This window comes from Sphaerodactylus townsendi, linkage group LG17 (assembly GCF_021028975.2).
Source record: "Sphaerodactylus townsendi isolate TG3544 linkage group LG17, MPM_Stown_v2.3, whole genome shotgun sequence".
Lineage (NCBI taxonomy): Eukaryota > Metazoa > Chordata > Lepidosauria > Squamata > Sphaerodactylidae > Sphaerodactylus > Sphaerodactylus townsendi.
The window spans coordinates 1,080,313-1,101,662 of NC_059441.1; the positions used below are offsets into that span (position 1 = coordinate 1,080,313).

Here is a 21,350-nt window from a genome sequence, read left to right on the forward strand (position 1 = left end):
AGGATCGCTCGGAAAGGAGGAACACCTTGAAGAGTTGAGGAAATCCTTTTGCTGCTGTAGTTACTAGCAAACAATTAGTTTGCCATTTCTAGCATTGTTGCACACAAGCAACAACGATAGGTACAAAACACAGGCAAAAATATTTGATGTCTTGTTGAAGGCTTTCACGGCTGGACTCAACTGGTTGTTGTTGGCATTCTGGGCTGTGTGGCCGTGGTCTGGTAGATCTTGTTCCTAACGTTTCGCCTGCATCTGTGGCTGGCATTTTCAGAGGTTATCACAGAGAGGTGTGTTTCTCTCTGTGGTACACCTCTGAAGATGCCAGCCACAGATGCAGGCTAAACGTTCGGAACAAAATCTACCAGACCACGACCACACAGCCCGGAAAACCCACCAGAACCAAAAAATATTTAATCTCCAACTTTAAGCTGCCCTGGACTATTATAATAGGTTATAATGCTGATAACAAGTAATGCCATCCACTTTTACCCCTGTTTTTGAAAGAACCACTTCTGTCCTACCTAGTGAAGAGGTTCTAAACCTTGCTTACAGAAGCCACCAGAAAAGAATGGGGATTTGGGGAGTGGGTGGGCAAGACTCCCATAAGTGCTTTCAAGTGAAACTGCAGACACTGCAAAGCTAAGGGTGACCTACTGAGAAATCAATCCTATCACTTGCAGAAGGGATTTACTATCCAGAATGGGCCAGGCTAGCCAGATCTTGAAAGCTAAACAAGGTCAGTCCTGGTTACTACTTGGATGGGAGACCTCCAGGGAAGTCCGTGGCAGGCAACGGCCAACCAGCAGTGGCGTAGTGGCTAAGAGCAGTGGCTAAGAGCAGGTGCACTCTGATTTGGAGGAGCCGGGTTTGATTCCCAGCTCTGCCGCTTGAGTTGTGGAGGCTTATCTGGGGAATTCAGAGTAGCCTGTGCACTCCCACACACGCCAGCTGGGTGACCTTGGGCTGGTCACTGCTTTTCGGAGCTCTCTCAGCCCCACCCACCTCACAGGGTGTTTGTTGTGAGGGGGGAAGGGCAAGGAGATCGTGAGCTCCTTTGAGTCTCCTACAGGAGAGAAAGGGGGGATATAAATCCAAACTCTTCTCTTCTTATCTGAACATCTCTTGGCTCGAAAATCGTATGGGGTCACTATGTCAGCTGTGATTGATGGCAATTTCTGCCACTCCACAGAGGGTGTTGGGTTGCAATCTAAACCCAGCCACAGGTAATCTGCCATTTCAGACCAATATGGAGTTTTCTGCATACAAATCTGGATCTACCCCTTGCCTTACACTTGGCTTTTGCCCTAAAAGTAACTATTCCGAACAGGGATTAATACATGAAGCTACTTTATCCTAAATGACAGGCAAGGAGAGGAAGATCTTTTTTTCAAAACCTATTAACTTGAAGACTGTTTAATTAGAGAAATCAAGACCTGATTTTGATTGTGTGTTCCTGCATTGTATGTATTTTATCGGCATTGATTTTGTTATAATGGATGCTGTTTTATTATTAGCCACCCTGAGCCCTGCGGAAATAGGGCAGAGTATAAATCAAATTTCAAATGCAAAACACAAAAAACTGCAGGGGGTTGAACTTGATGGCCCTTGGGATCTCTTCCCACTCTATGGTTCATTCCACACATGCAGAATAATGCACTTTCAAACTGCTTTCAATGCTCTTTGAAGCTGTGCGGAATAGCAAAATCCACTTGCAAACAGTTGTGAAAGTAGTTTGAAAATGCATTATTCTGCGTGTGCGGAAGGGGCCTATGATTCTACGATCTTGGGGTGTTTTGCATGCAAAACGTGCTCCAAGGCTGAGTCATGTCTCCTCCAGGTTAGTTATTTTATGTGTTTGAGGCTGCAAGCAAAGGTGCTATGACTAAGGGAGCCAAAGCCAGTGAGGCTTGAACAGAAAGCAGGGGGGGGGGGTACTGTCCAAGACATCAGAAGTTAAGTATCAGCTGTGCTCCCAGAGTACAGAAATTATGAACAGACCTATCTTTCCCCACCCCAAGCTGGATCACACAATCACTACCTCCCACAATCTTCTTAGTGTTGGATCTAGTCAGACAGGTTTTGGAAATCAACACAAGACTTGCTTACTAGAGCCGTGGTGGCGAACCTTTGGCACTCCAGATATTATAGACTACAATTCCCATCAGCCCCTGCCCTGTCAATTGGCCATGCTGGCAGGGGCTGATGGGAATTGTAGTTCATAACATCTGGAGTGCCAAAGGTTCGCCATCACTGTACTAGAAGAAGAGTTGGATTTATATTCCCCCTTTCTCTCCTGTAAGGAGACTCAAAGGGGCTTACAAACTCCTTTCCCTTCCCCCCTCACAACAAACACCCTGTGAGGTAGGTGGGGCTGAGAGAGCTCCGAAGAACTGTGACTAGCCCAAGGTCACCCAGCTGGCGTGTGCTGGAGTGCACAAGCCAATCTGGTTCACCAGATTAGCCTCCACAGCTCAAGTGGCAGAGTGAGGAATCAAACCTGGTTCTCCAGATTAGAGTGCACCTGCTCTTAATCACTACGTTACTGCTGCTCCTGCACGAATGGGATGTACGCACAGACACTTGGAACAACAACGCTTGCAAACCACTTTGAGGGAGCGGAAGAGATGAGCCAGGCTCAGAGGACAAGAGGTACTTCAGATTGAGAGCCTTCTTTGATCTAGCATTGTGAACGTGTCTACATTTACCAGGCCAGATCTCCACTAGTCTTCTACTGAGCTCACAGAACCGGATTCTGGCTACCAGGAGTACCATTGCCTTCAGGGACTTATGGATACATGCAGTTAGCTATTAAGACAGCATATAATGTGACCCATCCTTCCAATATCAGGATTGCCAAGTAGGTTCAGTTTGTTGCTTTTATTGTATTAAGTGCTGTACACAGATCCCCAAACGCAAAGAATCCTCCCTCCCTTCCCATACCGGTCCTAATTTACACTGTACAGGTCGACCGTCTGTCTACTGACTCTGGCTTTATAAATTAACTGTGTGTTGTGCCCTCCTGTCGCCAGAACTGTCTACTGACAAATCAGCATGGAGCACTTAAAGGGGGAAAAAAATTAAACCCTAGGAAGAAAAAAATGGTTGTGAAGTTAAATTATGCATCTGATTTGATAAGCGGCTGCTGTACTCCAGTTCTCAGAGTAAAGACCAGTAGAAGTCCTAGACTAGTGCAAGAACAGAGCAGGTTCCAAGCGTTCCAGAAGCTTTTCATGGCAAGGATCATCTGCAACGATAAAAAACAATTTCAGTGGGGAACCCTGTTGGTCCTCAGTAGAAGAGCGGAATCCGAGTCCAGTACCGCCTTACAGACCAACAAGGTTTTCAGGGTACACGATTTCGAGATGCCAACGGACTTGAATCTAACAGTAAAAAGACACCCACTGCACTCCATAGGGTTTAAAGGACCTAGCTCAGTGGTGGCGAACCTATGGCACGGGTGCCAGAGGTGGCACTCAGAGCCCTCTCTGTGGGCACACACAAACAGATTCGCCCCCACCCCCCACACATCTAGGCTGGCCTGGACCACTGGGATCGATTATTAGCATTAAACCTAAGATCTAGTTTTGGGGAAGCAGTGTAGGTAACCCTGTTAAGCACCGTTAAACCCCACTGATTTTCATGCGAAAAACTAAAGCGTGATCCTTTACCTGGGAGTAAGCTCGGTTGCTGTCAATGGGGCTTGCTTCTGAGTAAAACCTCCAAGGGTCGTGATTCACCCATTGGAAGAGTTGCACGGTTGCTTCAAAGCAAAGCTACTGACTACCACCAAGCTTACTCCCGAGTAACTCACGCCTCTGAGTCAACCGTTTTTTCTAAACTAAAACCTCAGTATTCAGGTTAAATTGCCGTGTTGGCACTTTGCAATAAATAAGTGGGTTTTGGGTTGCAATTTGGGCACTCGGTCTCAAGAAGGTTCGCCACCACTGCTCTAGATGATGGTTCTTAACTACAGCAATCGTAACGCATTAGGGAATTTTACAACAAGCATTATTGGCTCTGTAAAATATGAGACACGAACCTTTATGTAGAAGAAGAGTATGGATTTATACCCCACCTTTCTCTCCTGGAAGGAGACTCAAGGTGACTTACAAGCTTCTTTCTCCTCCTCTCCCCACAACAGACATTTTGTGAGTTGGGTGGGGCTGAGAAAGTTTGGAGAGAACTGTGACTAGCCCAGAGGCCAATTGGCCATGGTGGCAGGGGCTGATGGGAATTGTAGTCCATGAACATCTGGAGAGCCGTAGGTAGCAGACCCCTGGACTAGCCCAAGGTCCCCCAGCAGGAATGCAGGAGTGCAGAAACACACCTGGTTCACCAGATAAGCCTCCGCCACTCAGGTGGAGGAGTGGGGAAATCAAACCCGGTTCTCCAGATTAGAATCCGCCCACTCTTAACCACTACACCACGCAGCCAACCCTACTCTTCCAGCCGTACCTAACACGCTACTCCATCTTGACATCCAAACGATTCACCGTCTCCTTGTCCACGTAGCGGCAGAACAGGAACAGAAGATTGCTGGGCATGTGGAGGGGCTCGACCATGGATTCCTTGGACACCTGAGAGAGCTCTCTAGCAACAAGGAGCACCGTATCCACCCTAGGGAAAGAGGGGAGATGCAGTCGTCAGAGGGCCCACTGGATCAAAGTTTCAAGACAGGGGGTCTGCAAACTGTGGCTCTCCAGATGTTCATGGACTACAATTCCCATCAGCCCTGCCACTTGGTCATCCTGGCAAGGGCTGACGGGAATTGTAGTCCATGAACGTCTGGAGTGCCAAAGGTTTGCCACCATGGTTCTAGGACAATCCCCACCAGCCAAGACGTCCCCTCACCATTTCTCAAAGTCTCCGCTTTGGGGTTCCAAAGGCATGCCGGAGGAAAGACACCTCTCACCGTGGCTCAGCAGCAAGTACAGGAGGGAGACAGCGAACTGTAAGAGGGGAAGATAAACAATAGCTTGGCACCCAGGCCACCAGGGAGGTTCCTCACCCAGCGGGAAGCATCCCAGGAAATATCCCCATGGATGGGAAGGCAGGTCACAAGGCACCCAGCATCAAAGGACAGTGGTGGCGAACCTTTGGCACTCCAGATGTTATGAACTACAATTCCCAACAGCCCCTGCCAGCATGGCCAATTGGGAATTGTAGTCCATAACATCTGGAGTGCCAAAGGTTCGCCACCACGGCGACAGGGTGTAGTGGTTAAGAGCAGGTGCACTCTAATCTGGACAACCGGGTTTGATTCCCCGCTCTGCCACTTGAACTGTGGAGGCTTATCTGGGGAACCAGATTAGCTGGTGCACTCCAACACATGCCAGCTGGGTGACCCTGGGCGAGTCACAGCTCTTCAGAGCTCTCTCAACCCCACCCACCTCAAAGTGTGTTTGTTGTGGGGGGGGGGGGAGGGAAAGGAGACTGTAAACCACTTTGAGTCTCCTTACAGGAGGGAAAGGGGGGATATAAATCCAAGCATCAAAGGATAGCACGATGATAGCCACAGGGTCTTTAAATCTGGGCCTGGAAGTGTGCTTTTCATGCCTTCTTTCTTTAAATTGTTCGCAACATTTGCTTGGTAAAGGGTTCTGCAGAACTCAGGAGCTCACAGAAAGCTTGGAATCGTTTCAGCTGGCCTCCATAAGAGGCACTACATTATTTCGTATCATTTTCTTTACAAAGCACTCGGCCTATATCCCTAGGGGAAACCCGGGCCCAACACACCTTGTTCCCGAATATTGTAGCCAGTGACTGATTCACAGAATCCGGCTGCAGCCTACTCAGCTCCTGAAGGATGTCGACCATCTCGCTGAAGGTCAGCTGTTCGACAACCTCTCCCAGGGGGCTGTAGAGAACGGGCAGCGTCTACCACGCCCACAAGACACACAGGGAGAAGCAAGAAGGTAAACATTTAAGGGGTGAAACCACTTCTAAGAACATAAGAACAAGCCCGCTGGATCAGACCAGAGTCCATCTAGTCCAGCTCTCTGCTACTCGCAGTGGCCCACCAGGTGCCTTTGGGAGCTCACAGGCAGGATGTGAAAGCAATGGCCTTCTGCTGCTGCTGCTCCTGAGCACCTGGTCTCTCACCTTTTAGATCGTTATACTCTTTAGATTATTACCATGGTTCCAGGGGATAAACAACAAACTAGGTAATTTTTAAAAAAATAAGCCTTCTTCCTATCTTTCAATATCAACTGAACTGAAAGCATGTTTGAAATACTGTCCCGTCCCCTAGGCCTCTGGGAAGGCAGAGATTCTCCAATAGCGTATGTGCTGCCCACTTCCGGGATTTCGGCAACATTCATATAAAAATCCAGATCTCTCGACCTTGTGGCTCGAAGACACACGAGCCGTGCCTACTGAAATTTCAGAAACCAGAATGACGATGGAAAAATATTTCTGATATTTGCAAGGCAGGGCCTCTCGGCTCAATATACAGAGGAACGAACCCCCTGCAGACTGAATCAGGCAAAAATCATTCCTACAGACAAGCAAAACACAAAAGTCAACTTTTCCCTAGGAGTTAATTCTTTAACACGACCAGCTCCGTGTCTTGCCTCTAGATGGCCAGCATCAAGGACGAGACCCGTCCTGTTAAAGTTGTCCTGAGCACAGAGATCATTTGGCTTATTACTTGTAAACAATGATAGAAGAACTGAAACTTATCCAGCTCCCAGCAGAGTGAAACGCAGCAGAGTTATAAAAAGAAGTTTATCATTTAATAACATTCCGAATCTAAAAAGTTAGGCTACAAAACATATTGACAAAAGAGGAAGACAAAATAGGCATGTGCCAAAAAAGCACTGGCAAGTGGGTGAGCTTACACAATAACCAAACAAAGAAAACACAGCGTTTGACAATACAGCATAAGGACAAGGAGGAGAGTGAAAAGAAAAGGAAGGAGGGACAAATACAAAGCCATACCATAATATGCGGACAATGAAGGGGAGCCGAGGTGGGATCCAGCAGGTTCTCACCAGTTCCCGAGAGTGGGTTACTAATTATTTGTGTGTGCCGAGGGGGGGTTACTAATTGGGTCTGCTTTCCCGTTAGAAATTCCATTAGGTCCAAAACATCATAAAGTCCTGTTGTTTCCTATGTGGCTGGTTAGCGAAGGTAGAAAACGGGATAATTCTCCCTGTTGGGCTGTTTTAAAAACATGTTTTAGAAATATGGTCAAGTTCCTTGTTTAAGGAAAGTATCCTTCTTTTGATTTCTAGAAACAAAATTAAGTATTTGAAAGTATTAAGTATTCGACAGGCAGCCGATTAGAGGAGAAGTAGTTGTTTCTGTTGGCAGTAGACGATAGGACTTGCTAGAATGAGTTTAAATTATGGACAGAAAGATACCAGCTGGAAATTAGGAACTGTTTTTTACAGTAAGAGTTTTTTACAGTAACAGAGAAATTATTAACGCCCCGCCCCTGGAATGCCTGGTTACGCCCCCGTCGTGCCCCGCCCAGCCCCATGGGCGCTACACCACTGTTTGAATCCCACCACCATGGGAACCTGTTACTAAAATTTTTGGATCCCACCACTGAAGGGGAGCCTTAACCAACCAGTTAGCTGCTCACCTGTCCTATATTAACATATGGTGCAATAACTTAAACAAGAGATGCCAAATATTCGAACAAACAGTTGGTCCTTTAAGCCCCCCTGTTTCCCTGACCGGTACCTCATCCAGTAGATCCTTCTTTATAAGGAAAGATAGGTTCTGCGTGATGGTGATGAGAACCTGCTTGGCTTGCTCCGGGGACAGGTGCGGCAACAGGCGGGCCACCAGTTTCTTCCCTTTTCCCACCAGCAGGATTTGTAGGAACGTGCCTTTCGTCTCCCTGAAAGAGACCAACTTGGCCAACATCCAGATGCCAGAGCAGGGTCGCGTTGAAGAGCTGCACAACCTAATCTGGAGAACTGGGTTTGATTACCTGCTGCTCCACATGAAGCCAGCTGGGTGACCTTGGGCCAGTCACAGTTCTCTCAGAGCTCTCTCGGCCTACAGGGAGCCCCACGATGGCAAACCACTTCCAAATATCCCTTGCCTTGAAAACCTATGGCATAGGTGTCGAATTCATAATTATGGGAACTGTAGTCCATAACATCTGGAGGGCCGCGAATTTGACACCTGTGCCCTATGGGGTTGCCTTAAGTCAGGTGTGACTGGAGGGCAATTCCCCCCACCTACAGCCCAACATGTGCCCACACAGACACTGTACCCTGTGTCAAACCAGCTCAAGATCATAAAACAGAAGAGGGCCAAGAACAAATTCAGAATTCAGCAAAAGCCATGTTTAGATATTTGAAGGGATGTCATGTCGGTGAGGGAGCAAGCTTATTTTCTGTTGCTCCAGAGACTAGGACCAGGAGTCATGGGTTCAAGGTGAAGGAAAAGAGATTCCATCTAAACATCCGGGAAAACTTCCTGACAGTCAGGGCTATTCAACAGTGGAATGCACTACCTCGGAGTGTGGTGGAGTCTCCTTCCTTGGGGGTTTTTAAACAGAGGCTGGATGATCATATGTCAGGAGTGCTTTGATTATGTGTTCCAGCATTGCAGGGGGTTGGACCTGATGGCCCTTGGGGTCTCTTCCAACTCTATGATTCTGTGACCCTACAACAGTTGTGGCGAACCTATGGCACGGGTGCCAGAGGTGGCACTCAGAGCCCTCTCTGTGGGCACGCGCAAACAGAGTCACCCTCAAAAAACCCCCACACATCTAGGCTGGCCTGGGCCACTGGGCTCGATTATTAGCATTAAACCTAAGACCGAGTTTTGGGGAAGCAGTGTAGGTAACCGTGTTAAGCCCTATTAAACCCCACTGATTTTCATGCGAAGAACTAAAGTGTAATCCTTTACCTGGGAGTAAGCTCAGTTGCTGGCAGTGGGGCTTGCTTCTGAGTAAACCCTCCTAGGGTCATGATTCGCCCATTGGAAGAGTTGCACAGTTGCTTCAAAGCAAAGCCACCCACTACCACCAAGCTTACTCCTGAGTAACGCACGCCTCGGAGCCAACCTTTTTTCTAAACTAAAATCTCAGTATTCAGGTTAAATTGCCGTGTTGGCACTTTGCGATAAGTAAGTGCGTTTTGGGTTGCAATTTGGGCACTCGGAGTCGAAAAGGTTCGTCATCACTGCCCTACATTGTACTCTGCAAGGAATTCAGGAACTGGACTTTAGGTTCTGGTGGGTCTTCCGGGCTGCATGGCCGTGGTCTGGTGGATCTTGTTACAGCCCGGCAAACCCACCAGAACCAGTTGAATCCGGCCGTGAAAGCCTTCCACAATACATTTAAACTGATCCATTATCCGCAGCTCAAAACAAAAGGGGCAAACTTCTTCTAGCTTCTCCGCTAGAGGGAGGCAGGGGAGCATGGATTTAAGTCCGCAGAAGGCTGCCTGCAACACAGAGGACTGAAAGCCCTCTTGCATTAAAACTGACAGACAGGAAGGAACTCAGCACAACGGGCTGCCTCGTTCTTTTCTTCGGGCCTCCCCCACCCCCAGGGTTAGGTTACTGCTCCAACAAGAATCCTTGCCGGAACTCACTCTTCGTTGTTGCACTCTTCGATTCGCAGACTTTGGTAGATGTGCCCCAGTTCATGGGCCAGCTTCTCATAGAAGTGGGAATGTTGCTTCTCCGGGGCCAGGACCAGTTTCCGCTGAGTGTCCTCGATGTCCAGCAGTTGCAGGAACATCTGTCTCGGGATGACACAGATGAAGTGAAGTGAGGGCAGCATTGCAGGATGAAGCAATGTCTAATGTGCAAAGGAACTGGGAAGAAGTCCCAGCAGGGGGAGGGGCAAGCGGTCAGCGAGACAAGGCTGTAAGGTCAGTGACCTCTCTGTCCTTTTGTGGGACCTCTTGTCTGTCCTTAGATTGATCCTCTTGGGTCTAACACCCCGCTTCTTCTCGGAAGTTAGCTGCAGAGGCTCTTCCTAGCTAGCAAGACAGCAGCAGGCGATCTTTTCCCTCTTTCCTATCCTAAACTTAGCTTATCCTATCCTGAGCTTAGAGAGCCAGCGTGGTGTAATGGTTAAGAACAGGTGCACTCTAATCTGGAGAACTGGGCTTGATTCCCTGCTCTGCCACCTGAGCTATGGAGGCTTATCTGGGGAACTCCCAACAAATGCCAGCTGGGTGACCTTGGGCTAGTCCCAGTTCTTCGGAGCTCTCTTAGCCCCACCCACCTCACAAGGTGTTTGTTGTGAGGGGGGGAGGGAAAGAAGTTTGTAAGCCCCTTTGAGTCTCCTTATAGGAGAGAAAGGGGGGATATAAATCCAACTCTTCTTCTTCTAATAAGCATTTACCTTTTACCCTTTTAAATGAGTGTTAGCCACTTCTTTGTGCAAGCAAACTCAACCGGCATGTCCATAAGGCAAGGTCCGAGCCCCACATATGCTACTCAGGCATATCTTTAATACCTCCCTACGTGCTCTTCTGGAGGATATAACCACTAACATTCCATCCACCACCTGATGAAGACCAGATGGTCAAGCAAACAGTATTCTTGTACCCAAGTGTCATCGGACTGACAAAGGAAGCGTGCTTTGTCAAACTCGCGGCCCTCCATATGTCATGGACTACAGTTCCCATCATCCGCTGGAAGCATGATGCTGGCAGGGGATGATGGGAACTGTAGTCCATAACATCTGGAGGGCCGCGAGTTTGACACCTATGCTTTAGAGCAGGGGTAGGGAAACTTTAACACTCAAAGAGCCATTTGGACCCGTTTTCCACGGGAAAAGAAAACACTTGGAGCCGCAAATAATTTTTGACATTTAAAATAAAGGTAACACTATATATATAGGGTTTTTTTAACCTTTTACTCCGCTCATTCTGAGAAGCGCATGGATGCACCCGCCCTGCTGTGTGCAGGGCGGGCAAGGATGGGGCCAGCGGCTCGGCCTTGCCGGCCGCCGGAAAAGCGCCCGCCCCGCTCGAAAAAGGCGGGCGAGAGGGGAAGCCCGCGACGCTGCCCAGCCGGCCGCAGGCAATTGATGCGCCCGCCCTGCTGCCTGCAGGGCGGGCAAGGATGAAGCCGGCGGCTCGGCTTGTGGAGCCGCAGTGCAAGGGCAGAAGAGCCGCATGCGGCTCTCGAGCCGCAGGTTCCCTACCGCTGCTTTAGAGGGAGCTCTTTTAAGCTAATTTGTATTCCAGTAGTCTCACTAAGCCACAAAGTTCTAGAGCACCAACATCCAACTGCAGCCTTTGTGGGAGACGACCCACTTTCCTGGGAGAAACTGGGAAATGAGAGCAGAATTATCCCTAACAAACTTGGGGCCACCAAGCAGTTATCACTTCGGTATCTCCCATGCACATGCCCCCCAAACCTCTCTGCTCTCACCTTCTCGATCTGATACAGCACCTGCAGTCGCTGATTCCCGACAGCCTGCAAAGATAAGAACATCAGAACATAAGAACGAGCCTGCTGGATCAGACCAGAGTCCATCTAGTCCAGCACTCTGCTACTCGCAGTGGCCCACCAGGTGCCTTTGGGAGCTCACAGGCAGGAAGTGAAAGCAATGGCCTTCTGCTGCTGCTGCTGCTCCTGAGCACCTGGTCTGCTCAGGCATTTGCAATCTCAGATCAAGGAGGATCAAGATTGGTAGCCATAGATCGACTTCTCCATAAATCTGTCCAAGCCCTTTTTAAAGCTATCCAGGTTAGTGGCCATCACCACCTCCTGTGGCAGCATATTCCAAACACCGATCACACGTTGCATGAAGAAGTGTTTCCTTTTATTAGTCCTAATTCTTCCCCCCAGCATTTTCAATGTATGCCCCCTGGTTCTAGTATTGTGAGAAAGAGAGAAAAATTTCTCTCTGTCAACATTTTCTACCCCACGCATAATTTTATAGACTTCAGTCATATCCCCCCATAAACGTCTCCTCTCGAAACTAAAGAGCCCCAAACGCTGCAGCCTCTCCTCATAAGGAAGGCGCTCCAGTCCCTCAATCATCCTCGTTGCCCTTCTCCGTACTTTTTCTATCTCTTCGATATCCTTTTTGAGATATGGCGACCAGAACTGAACACAGTACACAGATTTGGGGTGAGGGGAGAAAAAACTCACAGTGAGTACAGAGACCAGATCTGGCTCGGCATTCCAAGACGCTACCTGAGAAAGCTCAGAGGGCTTTAAGCAAAAGCTTGCATATTTGAACTCTGTTCAGAAATATTTGAACTCTTAACTTCTGGTCCCATTTCCCACCCCAACACAGACAGAGCGGAAAAAAGCTGCTAAAAGACCCAGTACAAAATCCTGATGGAAATCCATTTATTGGCCCAAAGGCAGTGGTGGGATCCAATTTTAGTAACAGGTTCCCATGGTGGTGGGATTCAAACTGTGGCGTAGCGCCAATGGGGCTGGGCGGGACACGACAGGGGTGTGGCCGGGCATTCCGGGGGCGGGGCATACCTGGGCCGGGCTGTGGCAAGGACGCAGCCGCTGTGCCGGTCCTTGGGCAGGAAACGAATGCATGCAGGCGCAGGCTGCCCTCCTGCTAGACTGCTTCAAGTCCTGCGCGCTACTGCTGAGAGGAGGGGCATAACTAAGGCAAAAATCACGTGGTAAAATCACCAATTAGTAACCCCCTCTCGGCACACACAAATAATTAGTAACCTACTCTCGGGAACCTGTGAGAACCTGCTGGATCCCACCTCTGCCCAAAGGCCTCAGCGGCCTCCCAGAGACTGGTATGAAACCTGTCCCGTCCAAATAGTTACCACCAGTGGTGGGATTCATATAATTTAACAACCAGTTCCGGTGGTGGGATTCAAATAATTTAACAACCGGTTGTTTACAAGCACCATTTTAACCACCGGTTCTGCCGAAGTGGTGCGAACCGGCTGAATCCCACCACTGGTTACCACCCCCCAGCTGGGTTCTGGATAAAGTTAGCACGGGGCAACTGTTACAGACCTGCTCTGGTGGGATGTGATGTACAGCATCAATAGCCCGGCGAGGGCTATAGCACGTGGACACAGCCACCTGGCCCAAGGAGCCCGGGATCCGCACCACTAGAGGAAAAAGTCATGATCAGGATGTTCCCATTAACATCCAGCGGCTTGGATGGCTCCAACTAGCCCAGTGGTGGCGAACCTTTGGCACTCCAGATGTTATGGACTACAATTCCCATCAGCCCCTGCCAGCATGGCCAACTGGCCTAATCTCGTGGTGGCGAACCTATGGCACTCCAGATGTTCATGGACTACAGTTCCCAATTGGCCATGCTGGCAGGGGCTGATGGGAATTGTAGTCCATAACATCTGGAGTGCCAAAGGTTCGCCACCACGGAACTAGCCGATCCACGTCAGGTCTGGGAAGCTAAGAAGGGTCCGCTCTGCTTCGACATTGCCCAGAGCTTTGTACAAGAAAACCCAAGGTCACTACACAGAGACAGACAGTGGCAAACTGCCTGGGATTTTCTCTTGCCTCAACAACCAGACAGAGTGACAGTAAGTGGACTACAACTTTCCACCCCCGCTGCCCATCTATACTGCCTACAGCAGTGGTGGCGAACCTATGGCACGGGTGCCAGAGGTGGCACTCAGAGCCCTCTCTGTGGGCACGCGCAAACAGAGTTCGTCATGTGGTGGGAAATGCCCCCCTGCACATATAGGCTGGCCTGGGCCGCTGGGCTCAATTATTAGCATTAAACTGAAGACCTAGTTTTGGGGAAGCAGTGTAGGTAACCCTGTTAAGTGCTGTTAAACCCCACTGATTTTCATGCGAAGAACTAAAGCGCGATCCTTTACCTGGGAGTAAGCTCGGGTGCTGGCAATGTGGCTTGCTTCTGAGTAAACCCTCCTAGGGTCATGATTCACCCGTTCGAAGAGTTCACCCGTTCGAAGAGTAAAGCAAAGCCACCGACTAACACCAAGCTTACTCCCGAGTAACGTGCGCATCGGGGCCAACCGTTTTTTCTAAACTAAAACCTCAGTATTCGGGTTAAATTGCCGTGTTGGCACTTTGTGATAAATAAGTGGGTTTTGGGTTGCAATTTGGGCACTCGGTCTCGAAAAGGTTCGCCATCACCGGCCTACAGCGACTCTCTTCCTTGCAAGATACTCACCCGATTCATAGGTCTCCACTTTCCGGATATAAGGCGTGGTTAGCTTGGGAACTTCAAGCTTGCACCCGCCCAGGAGTTCCTTCTGGGCTTTCTTATGCTCCAGCTTGCGATAATACTCCTGCGGAGGATAAGACAGGCAGGGCAAGTATATGTCACACCTGTCGCGACACCATTTATTCAGGGCCCGGTTAACAGGGCCCCGAGCCTACCGCTGCTATTAACTCATCGAACGGTTGCATCAGTTCTCAAGAAGCTGTTCTGCTTGACTAATTCAGCTCTGCATGGTTTGCAGGAAGCCAGGCAAGCGGGAAGCTTGCTGACCAACTCGGGCGCACCATTCCTCGGGCAGCAACTGAGAAGGGGCGTGTCTGGCCAGTTACTGATTTTGCCATGTGCGAGTTGGTACCTGCAAAAGGCCTAATCCCGTGGTGGCGAACCTATGGCACTCCAGATGTTCATGGACTACAATTCCCATCAGCCCCTGCCAGCATGGCCAATTGGAGCAGCAGTGGCGTAGGAGGTTAAGAGCTCGTGTATCTAATCTGGAGGAACCGGGTTTGATTCCCCGCTCTGCCGCCTGAGCTGTGGAGGCTTATCTGGGGAATTCAGATTAGCCTGTACACTCCCACACACGCCAGCTGGGTGACCTTGGGCTAGTCACAGCTTCTCGGAGCTCTCTCAGCCCCACCTACGTCACAGGGTGTTTGTTGTGAGGGGGGAAGGGCAAGGAGATTGTCAGCCCCTTTGAGTCTCCTGCAGGAGAGAAAGGCGGGATATAAATCCAAACTCCTCTTCTTCTTCTTCTTCACCATCACAGGCCTAATCTGTATTTCACCTCTTCCCCCTCTCCCACACTTAGACTTTTAAGGCCAAATTGAAAGGTGCAAGAGCCAGGGTCAAATCCTTCTCAGTCACCTTGACCCAGCAAAAGTCACTCGTGCCAGCCTGGTTTAGCGGTTAAGAGCAGGTGCACTCTAATCTGGAGAACCGGGTTTGATTCCCCGTTCTGGCGCTTGAGCTGTGGAAGCTTATCTGGGGAACCAGATTAGCTCTGTAGCTCTGAGAGCCAACGTGGTGTAGTGGTTAAGAGCAGGTGCACTCTAATCTGGAGAAACGGATTTGATTCCCCGCTCTGCCACTTGAGCTGTGGAGGCTTATCTGGGGAACCAGATTAGCTTGTGCACTCCAACACACGCCAGCTGGGTGACCTTGGGTTAGTCCCAGTTCTTTGGAACTTTCTCAGCTCCACCTACCTCTCAGGGAGTTCGTTGTGAGGGTGGAGGGAAAGGAGTTTGTGAGCCCCTTTGAGTCTCCTTACAGGAGAGAAAGGGGGGGGGTATAAATCCAACTCTTCTTCGTCTTCTCTCAGTTTAACCAAAGTCACAGGGTTGCATGGATAAGATGGAAGCCAGGAAGGAAGATAAAACTGCAACGAGCAAACTGTGGTGTGGGGAGAGACAGATCCAGTTCTAAATCCACAGTGCAACCGAGTCTCAAGTTTGCAACTGCAAAATCCAAAACGAGATTTTGCAACTGCCACACGAAACTTCCCTGGGGCCCCAGATTTACCCACCACCGTACTCATAAGCCAGACAAGTTTTTGTCTTTTCTGGCCTCACCTGGTAGTAGTAGTCGTCCCTCTGAGGGCTCTCGCTCTGCAGCTGCATCATCTGCACCTTTATCACCCAGTCCTTTTCCAGGGTAGTCATGAGTGCCGCATAAGGATCCATCTCTGGAGGCTGGGGGTCCATACAGGGGATTCTGGGAAATAAAGAGAAAGGCTGGCTCTACAGGTGAGTCACAGGTCGCTTTGCTTACACTGTGTGGCTCTGCGCTTGCAAGGGACTCTCTTCCACCCTCCCTTGTCTGTGCATCCCATCACTAAGAATAAATGTGCATTGGATGAAATGCCACAGTCAAAGATGCTCCAAGATCCCGTGGCATTTGCTACAAGCCATCCCAGCTTGTGATGCGGCGGCCAAAAAAGCTAATGTGATTCTGGCCTGTGTCAATAGCAGTATAGTGTCTAGAGATTGAGGGATGTAACTGTACCTCTCTATCCTGCATTGGTTAGACCTCATCTGGAATATTGTGTACAGTTCTGGGCACTGCAATTCAAGAAGGATGTTGACAAGATGGAACGGGTCCAGAGGAGGGCAACCAAAATGTTCAAAGGTCTGGAATCCATGCGCTACGTGGAGAGACTTAGGGAGCTGGGGATGTTTAGTTTGGTGAAGAGAAGGTTAAGAGGTGACATGATAGCCATGTTTAAATAGTTGAAGGGATTTGGGTGCTGTGTGGTTTCCGGGCTGTATGACCGTGTTCTAGCAGCATTCTCTCCTGACGTTTCGCCTGCATCTGTGGCTGGCATCTTCAGAGGATCCTCTGAAGATGCCAGCCACAGATGCAGGCTTAAAGCTTTCAGGAAAATACAAACACGCACAGGCTACGAAGTAACACATTGTTGATTGATTCGACGTGAAAGCCTTCGACAATACAGTTGAAGGGATGTTATGTTGGGGAGGGAGCAAGCTTGTTTTCTGCTGCTCCAGAGACCAAGGTGAGGGAAAAGGGATTCCATCTAAACATCAGGAAAAACGTCCTGACAGTATGGGCTGTTTGACAATGGATTGCATTACCTCGGGGTGTGGTGGAGTCTCCTTCTTTGGAGGTTTTTAAAGAGAGGCTCAATGGCCATCCGCCAGGAGAGCTTTGATTGTGGGCTCCTGCATTACGGGGGTTTGGACTTGATCGCCCTTGGAGTCTCTCCCAACTCTACGATTCTAACTGAAAGTTCCAACGATTCATGCTTCCCAAACACACCCCTCTCCAGTTGAAATCCAGCTTCCCCTCGGACACCCCTCACCTCCGCTCTCGCCCTCGTTTTTGCCTCTGAGTCAGGATCCTCTGGTGGAGGGGATGCAGCTGCGTCATGGCACTGGGCAAACTGTGAAGAAACAGGGGACGAGATGGAAACCGGGAGAACCGACTCCCATCCTTCCTTGGAGCAGAGGGACAGAAAGAGGGGAACACACAGCCTTTGGCAAAAAGGTTCTCAAGCCGGTGCCCCCAAGAGAACCAGGGGTTTAAAATGAGCAGAACACTTGCCTACTTGATTTTAAAATCAAGTTTATGTTGGTTGTGGTGGGTTTTCCGGGCTGTGTGGCCGTGGTCTGGTGGATCTTGTTCCTAACGTTTCGCCTGCCTCTGTGGCTGACATCTTTTGAGGTGTATCACAGAGGGAAGTCTGTTACACATTGTGTCCAGTGAGAAGGGAAAGTTTCAATGGGGTATATATTGTCATGTTCCTTCACTGGGTGAAGTCTGTGTACAGACTGCTATGTAATACACCTCTGAAATCTTCAGCCACAGGCATAGCGAAAATATTAGGAACAAGATACAACTAATCGAACAATCCGACCATGAAAGCCTTGACAATAATAATAATAATAATAATAATAATAATAATAATAATAATAATAATAATAATAATAATAATAGTTTGGATTTATATCCCCCCTTTCTCTCCTGCAGGAGACTCAAAGGGGCTTACAATCTCCTTGCCCTTGCCCCCTCACAACAAACACCCTGTGAGGTGGGTGGGGCTGAGAGAGCTCCGAGAAGCTGTGACTAGCCCAAGGTCACCCAGCTGGCATGTGTGGGAGTGCACAGGCTAATCTGAATTCCCCAGATAAGCCTCCACAGCTCAGGCGGCAGAGTGGAGAATCAAACCCGGTTCCTCCAGATTAGATACACGAGCTCTTAACCTCCTACACCACTGCTGCTCCTTGTTTATGTTACTTGTTTATGTTATTTATAGTCTGCCTTTCTCACTGGGACTCAAGGGGGATTACACAGATGCGTTTCCGCACTCCTGCATTCCTGCTGGGTGACCTTGGGCTAGTCACAGTTCTCTCAGAGCTCTCTCAGCCCCACCTACCTCACAAGGTGTCTGTTGCGGGGAGAGGAAGGGAAAGAACATAAGAACATAAGAAAGGAGCTTGTCAGCCACCTTGAGTCTCCTTACAGGAGAGAAAGGTGGGGAATAAATCCAAACTCTTCTTTTTCTTCTTCTACAGAGTGAATGGATATAATTGATGGCTCGGACGCTCAATAAACAATGCAACAGGATTAGGCTGCAGAACCAACCAGAAGTCTACAGTAAGTATTGACGTAGCACATTAAGTAATGCCAAATTCCACTGTAGGAGTAGTTTCAACAAGCTATGCACAGTTAAATAGACCACAGCCACTCATATTTTTTTTCCAAATAACTTTGTGAACCATTTGGCACAACACAATTCTGTTGCCTATGTAGAAAAGCCCTCTTGAATTATCTGTTTTGCATCGTCTGTGGGAAGTCAGGTGAGTGGGAGGCTTTCTGACTTCCAATAGCAGGCCATTCAACAAGGTGTTCACAATGCTGAGCAACAAAGATCTACAAGACAGCCAAGGACCTCTTCTGATCAGAGTCTGAGCTAGCCAGAGAATGAATGACAGACAGCTCTAACCAGCTGTAACTCTGGTTAGACCAGGTGCTCAGGAGCAGCAGCAGCAGCAGGCTTTTACATCCTGCAGGTGAGCTTCCCAAGGCATCTGGTGGGCCACTGCGAGCAGCAGAGTGCTGGACTAGATGGACTCTGGTCTGATCCAGCAGGCTCTTAACTCTTATGTTCTTAACTCAGGCTCTTATGTTCTTAACTCAGGCTCTTATGTTCTTAACTCAGTCAAAGACTTGAAACAGGACAGCCACTGTCGTTGATACTCAAAAACCCAATCTGGCCTATCCCTGGGAGAGCAGTTACCTGCCCCGCCCTACATGTCCCCTTCTGTACCTGAACTTCTGTTGGCTGTTGGCTGACGGGCTGAATAGCAGAGGATCAAACGAACGACTCAAAGACCAGGTTGGGCTGTTGATGTTTGGAAACAAGGGTCTAACGGAAGGCGAAGTATACCCTGATGTCTGGATGGAAAGGAAGACAGACAGCGGCTGAACAGAATCCATATACAAAGCACAGCGTACAACGCAGTGATGGCGAACCTTTTCGAGACCGAGTGCCCAAATTGCAACCCAAAACCCACTTATTTATCGCAAAGTGCCAACACGGCAATTTAACCTGAATACTGAGGTTTTAGTGTAGAAAAAACGGTTGGCTCCGAGGCACGTGTTGCTCAGGAGTAAGCTTAGTGAAGCAACTGTACAATGCTTCCAACGGGTGAATCATGATCCTAGGAGGGTTTACTCAGAAGCAAGTCCCATTGCCAGCAACCGAACTTACTCCCAGGTAAAGGATCATGCCCAGGCCAGCCTAGATATGTGTGTGTGTGTGTGTGGGGGGTGATTTTCCACCCCGCTCCCACATGGTGAACTCTGTGTGCGAGTGCCCACAGAGAGGGCTCTGAGTGCCACCTCTGGCACCCGTGCCATAGGTTCACCACCACTGGTATAACGTATTTCATAAAGAGCTTCCACACGCAAGCCCATGTCTATCTGCCCTCAAGGAGAAAGTGGTTACCAAGCAACCACATTTTGGGAGGATGTTCCATAAACAGGGAGCCATGTTATCATAATGGATGAAACCGGTTATTGCTACCACTTTCCAAAATGAGGAAGAGTTCCTCTATTGCCCACAACCTCTTCCCTACTTCAAATCAAATCAAAGAACCTTTATTGGCATAACAATATCGCGGTATTATATACACAGGTCCACTTAACTAAATAGAGGGGAACTGAAATAAAATGCAAAGAAAAAAAAAAGAGGGAAAAGTTCAGATTTTGCTCCTAAAGCGCTGTTTCATATACGAATCCAAGTATTTGGCAACTGCGTCATTCGCGTCACTACTGGGGTTGTCCAACAGAAAGGAAACCTTTTGCGAGTCAGATGCATATTCTTTTTTGAGTAGCAGGGATGACAAATATTTAACTCTGGGTACAGTGGAAAGTGGACAACAAAGTAAAATATGGTGATAAAGTAAAATATGGTCTCTTCCCTACTTGAACATGGCCGATTGCATGGATATTAAGTTTCTAGAGGCGACAAGCCAAGTGTTACAGCTACTGCCACTGTTTCGGGGAAAATGCTAACTTGGCGCATTACCCGGTTCAGACTAAACACGCGCCGTGTCCTGCGAGGTGGTGTGAACGGATATGGCGACCGCATAGATCCAGGCATCATGGGAGACTGCTGCAGGACGAGAGATTACTATTATCAAGAAGTAGCAAAAAAACAACAACAGGCAAGTCAGCAACATTTCATACTGTGGTTAAATGTTACGTAGGAAAGATGAAACTTGCAGCTCCGTAAGGAGTAAACGCAAATAATCCTTGTCCTCAGGACAGAAGGGAGAGTGTGGTGCAGTGGTTACAGTTTCAAGCTAGGCTCTGGGAGAACCAGGTTGGAATAATATTCCCGGCACAGGTGTCAAACTCGTGGCACTCCAGATGTTGTGGACTACAGTTCCCATCATCCCCTGCCAGCATCATGATGGGAACTGTAGTCCACAGCATCTGGAGGGCCGCGAGTTTGACACCAGAGAGAGGATAAGCTCCAAAACACAAAGATATATCCAGGGGTGTAACAAGGGAAAATGGAGCCTGGGGCAGACTCCGAATTTTCTCCCCCCCCCCATGGGCCCCTGCATCCCCCCGTGCCCTGCCCCCGTGCTTCCCTCGCCCCTCCTGCACCTGCCCAGGTGGCGTGCGCACATCACGCCCAGGCCCAGCCAGGCCAGAAATGTGTGTGGGGGGGTGATTTTCCACTCCCCCATGTGACTCTACGGGGGCTGCCCAGGGCAATTGTCCCAGGATGTCCCTGTTGTAGCTACACCACTGGATATATCCCGCCAATACATAAGCCTCAATATAAAGTGCACGGTGCGTTTATTATGCTAGTGTGATTTCCAAACATCCAATATCATCGGACTTCACAAACTGATGAGTTAAGGTCTAATATTCCCCAACTTTTACACCCTTAATGGTTTTCTTGTATGTTCAATTGCATGTTTAATTGTATGTGAATATGTTATGAGTAAGAGTTGTGTGTTCGGTAATAAGCATTTGTTATGTGTGGAAATTAGGCATTAGCGTAAATAGTGGTAGTCCGTTAGGTACCGTTATAAGATGACATTTGGAATTCACACTAGCATAATAAACGCATTGTGCACTTTATATTGAGGCTTGTGTATCCATGGGATGTATCTTGTGCTTTAGAACCAGGTTCGAATTCCTACTCTGCCACAAAAACAACAACCTTTATTAGGCATTT

The 21,350-nt window shown here is 48.8% G+C and overlaps 1 protein-coding gene across 1 annotated transcript in view; it reads right to left on the bottom strand.

Moving 5' to 3' along the window:
- Window positions 1-2,880: 2,880 nt before the first annotated feature.
- Window positions 2,881-21,350, bottom strand: part of PATL2 (PAT1 homolog 2) — a 32,776-nt gene continuing 14,306 nt past the window's right edge. Inside the window, exons 7-19 of the mRNA XM_048482044.1 lie at window positions 20,184-20,270; window positions 18,921-19,048; window positions 16,953-17,033; window positions 15,706-15,847; window positions 14,087-14,204; window positions 12,934-13,031; window positions 11,359-11,403; window positions 9,561-9,709; window positions 7,690-7,849; window positions 5,737-5,877; window positions 4,852-4,949; window positions 4,456-4,617; window positions 2,881-3,244 (exon numbers count right to left, since the gene is read on the bottom strand). Coding sequence (XP_048338001.1) covers window positions 4,464-4,617; window positions 4,852-4,949; window positions 5,737-5,877; window positions 7,690-7,849; window positions 9,561-9,709; window positions 11,359-11,403; window positions 12,934-13,031; window positions 14,087-14,204; window positions 15,706-15,847; window positions 16,953-17,033; window positions 18,921-19,048; window positions 20,184-20,270 — 1,401 coding nt within the window. The 3' untranslated portion in view covers window positions 2,881-3,244; window positions 4,456-4,463. The remainder of the gene's footprint in view (window positions 3,245-4,455; window positions 4,618-4,851; window positions 4,950-5,736; window positions 5,878-7,689; window positions 7,850-9,560; window positions 9,710-11,358; window positions 11,404-12,933; window positions 13,032-14,086; window positions 14,205-15,705; window positions 15,848-16,952; window positions 17,034-18,920; window positions 19,049-20,183; window positions 20,271-21,350) is intronic.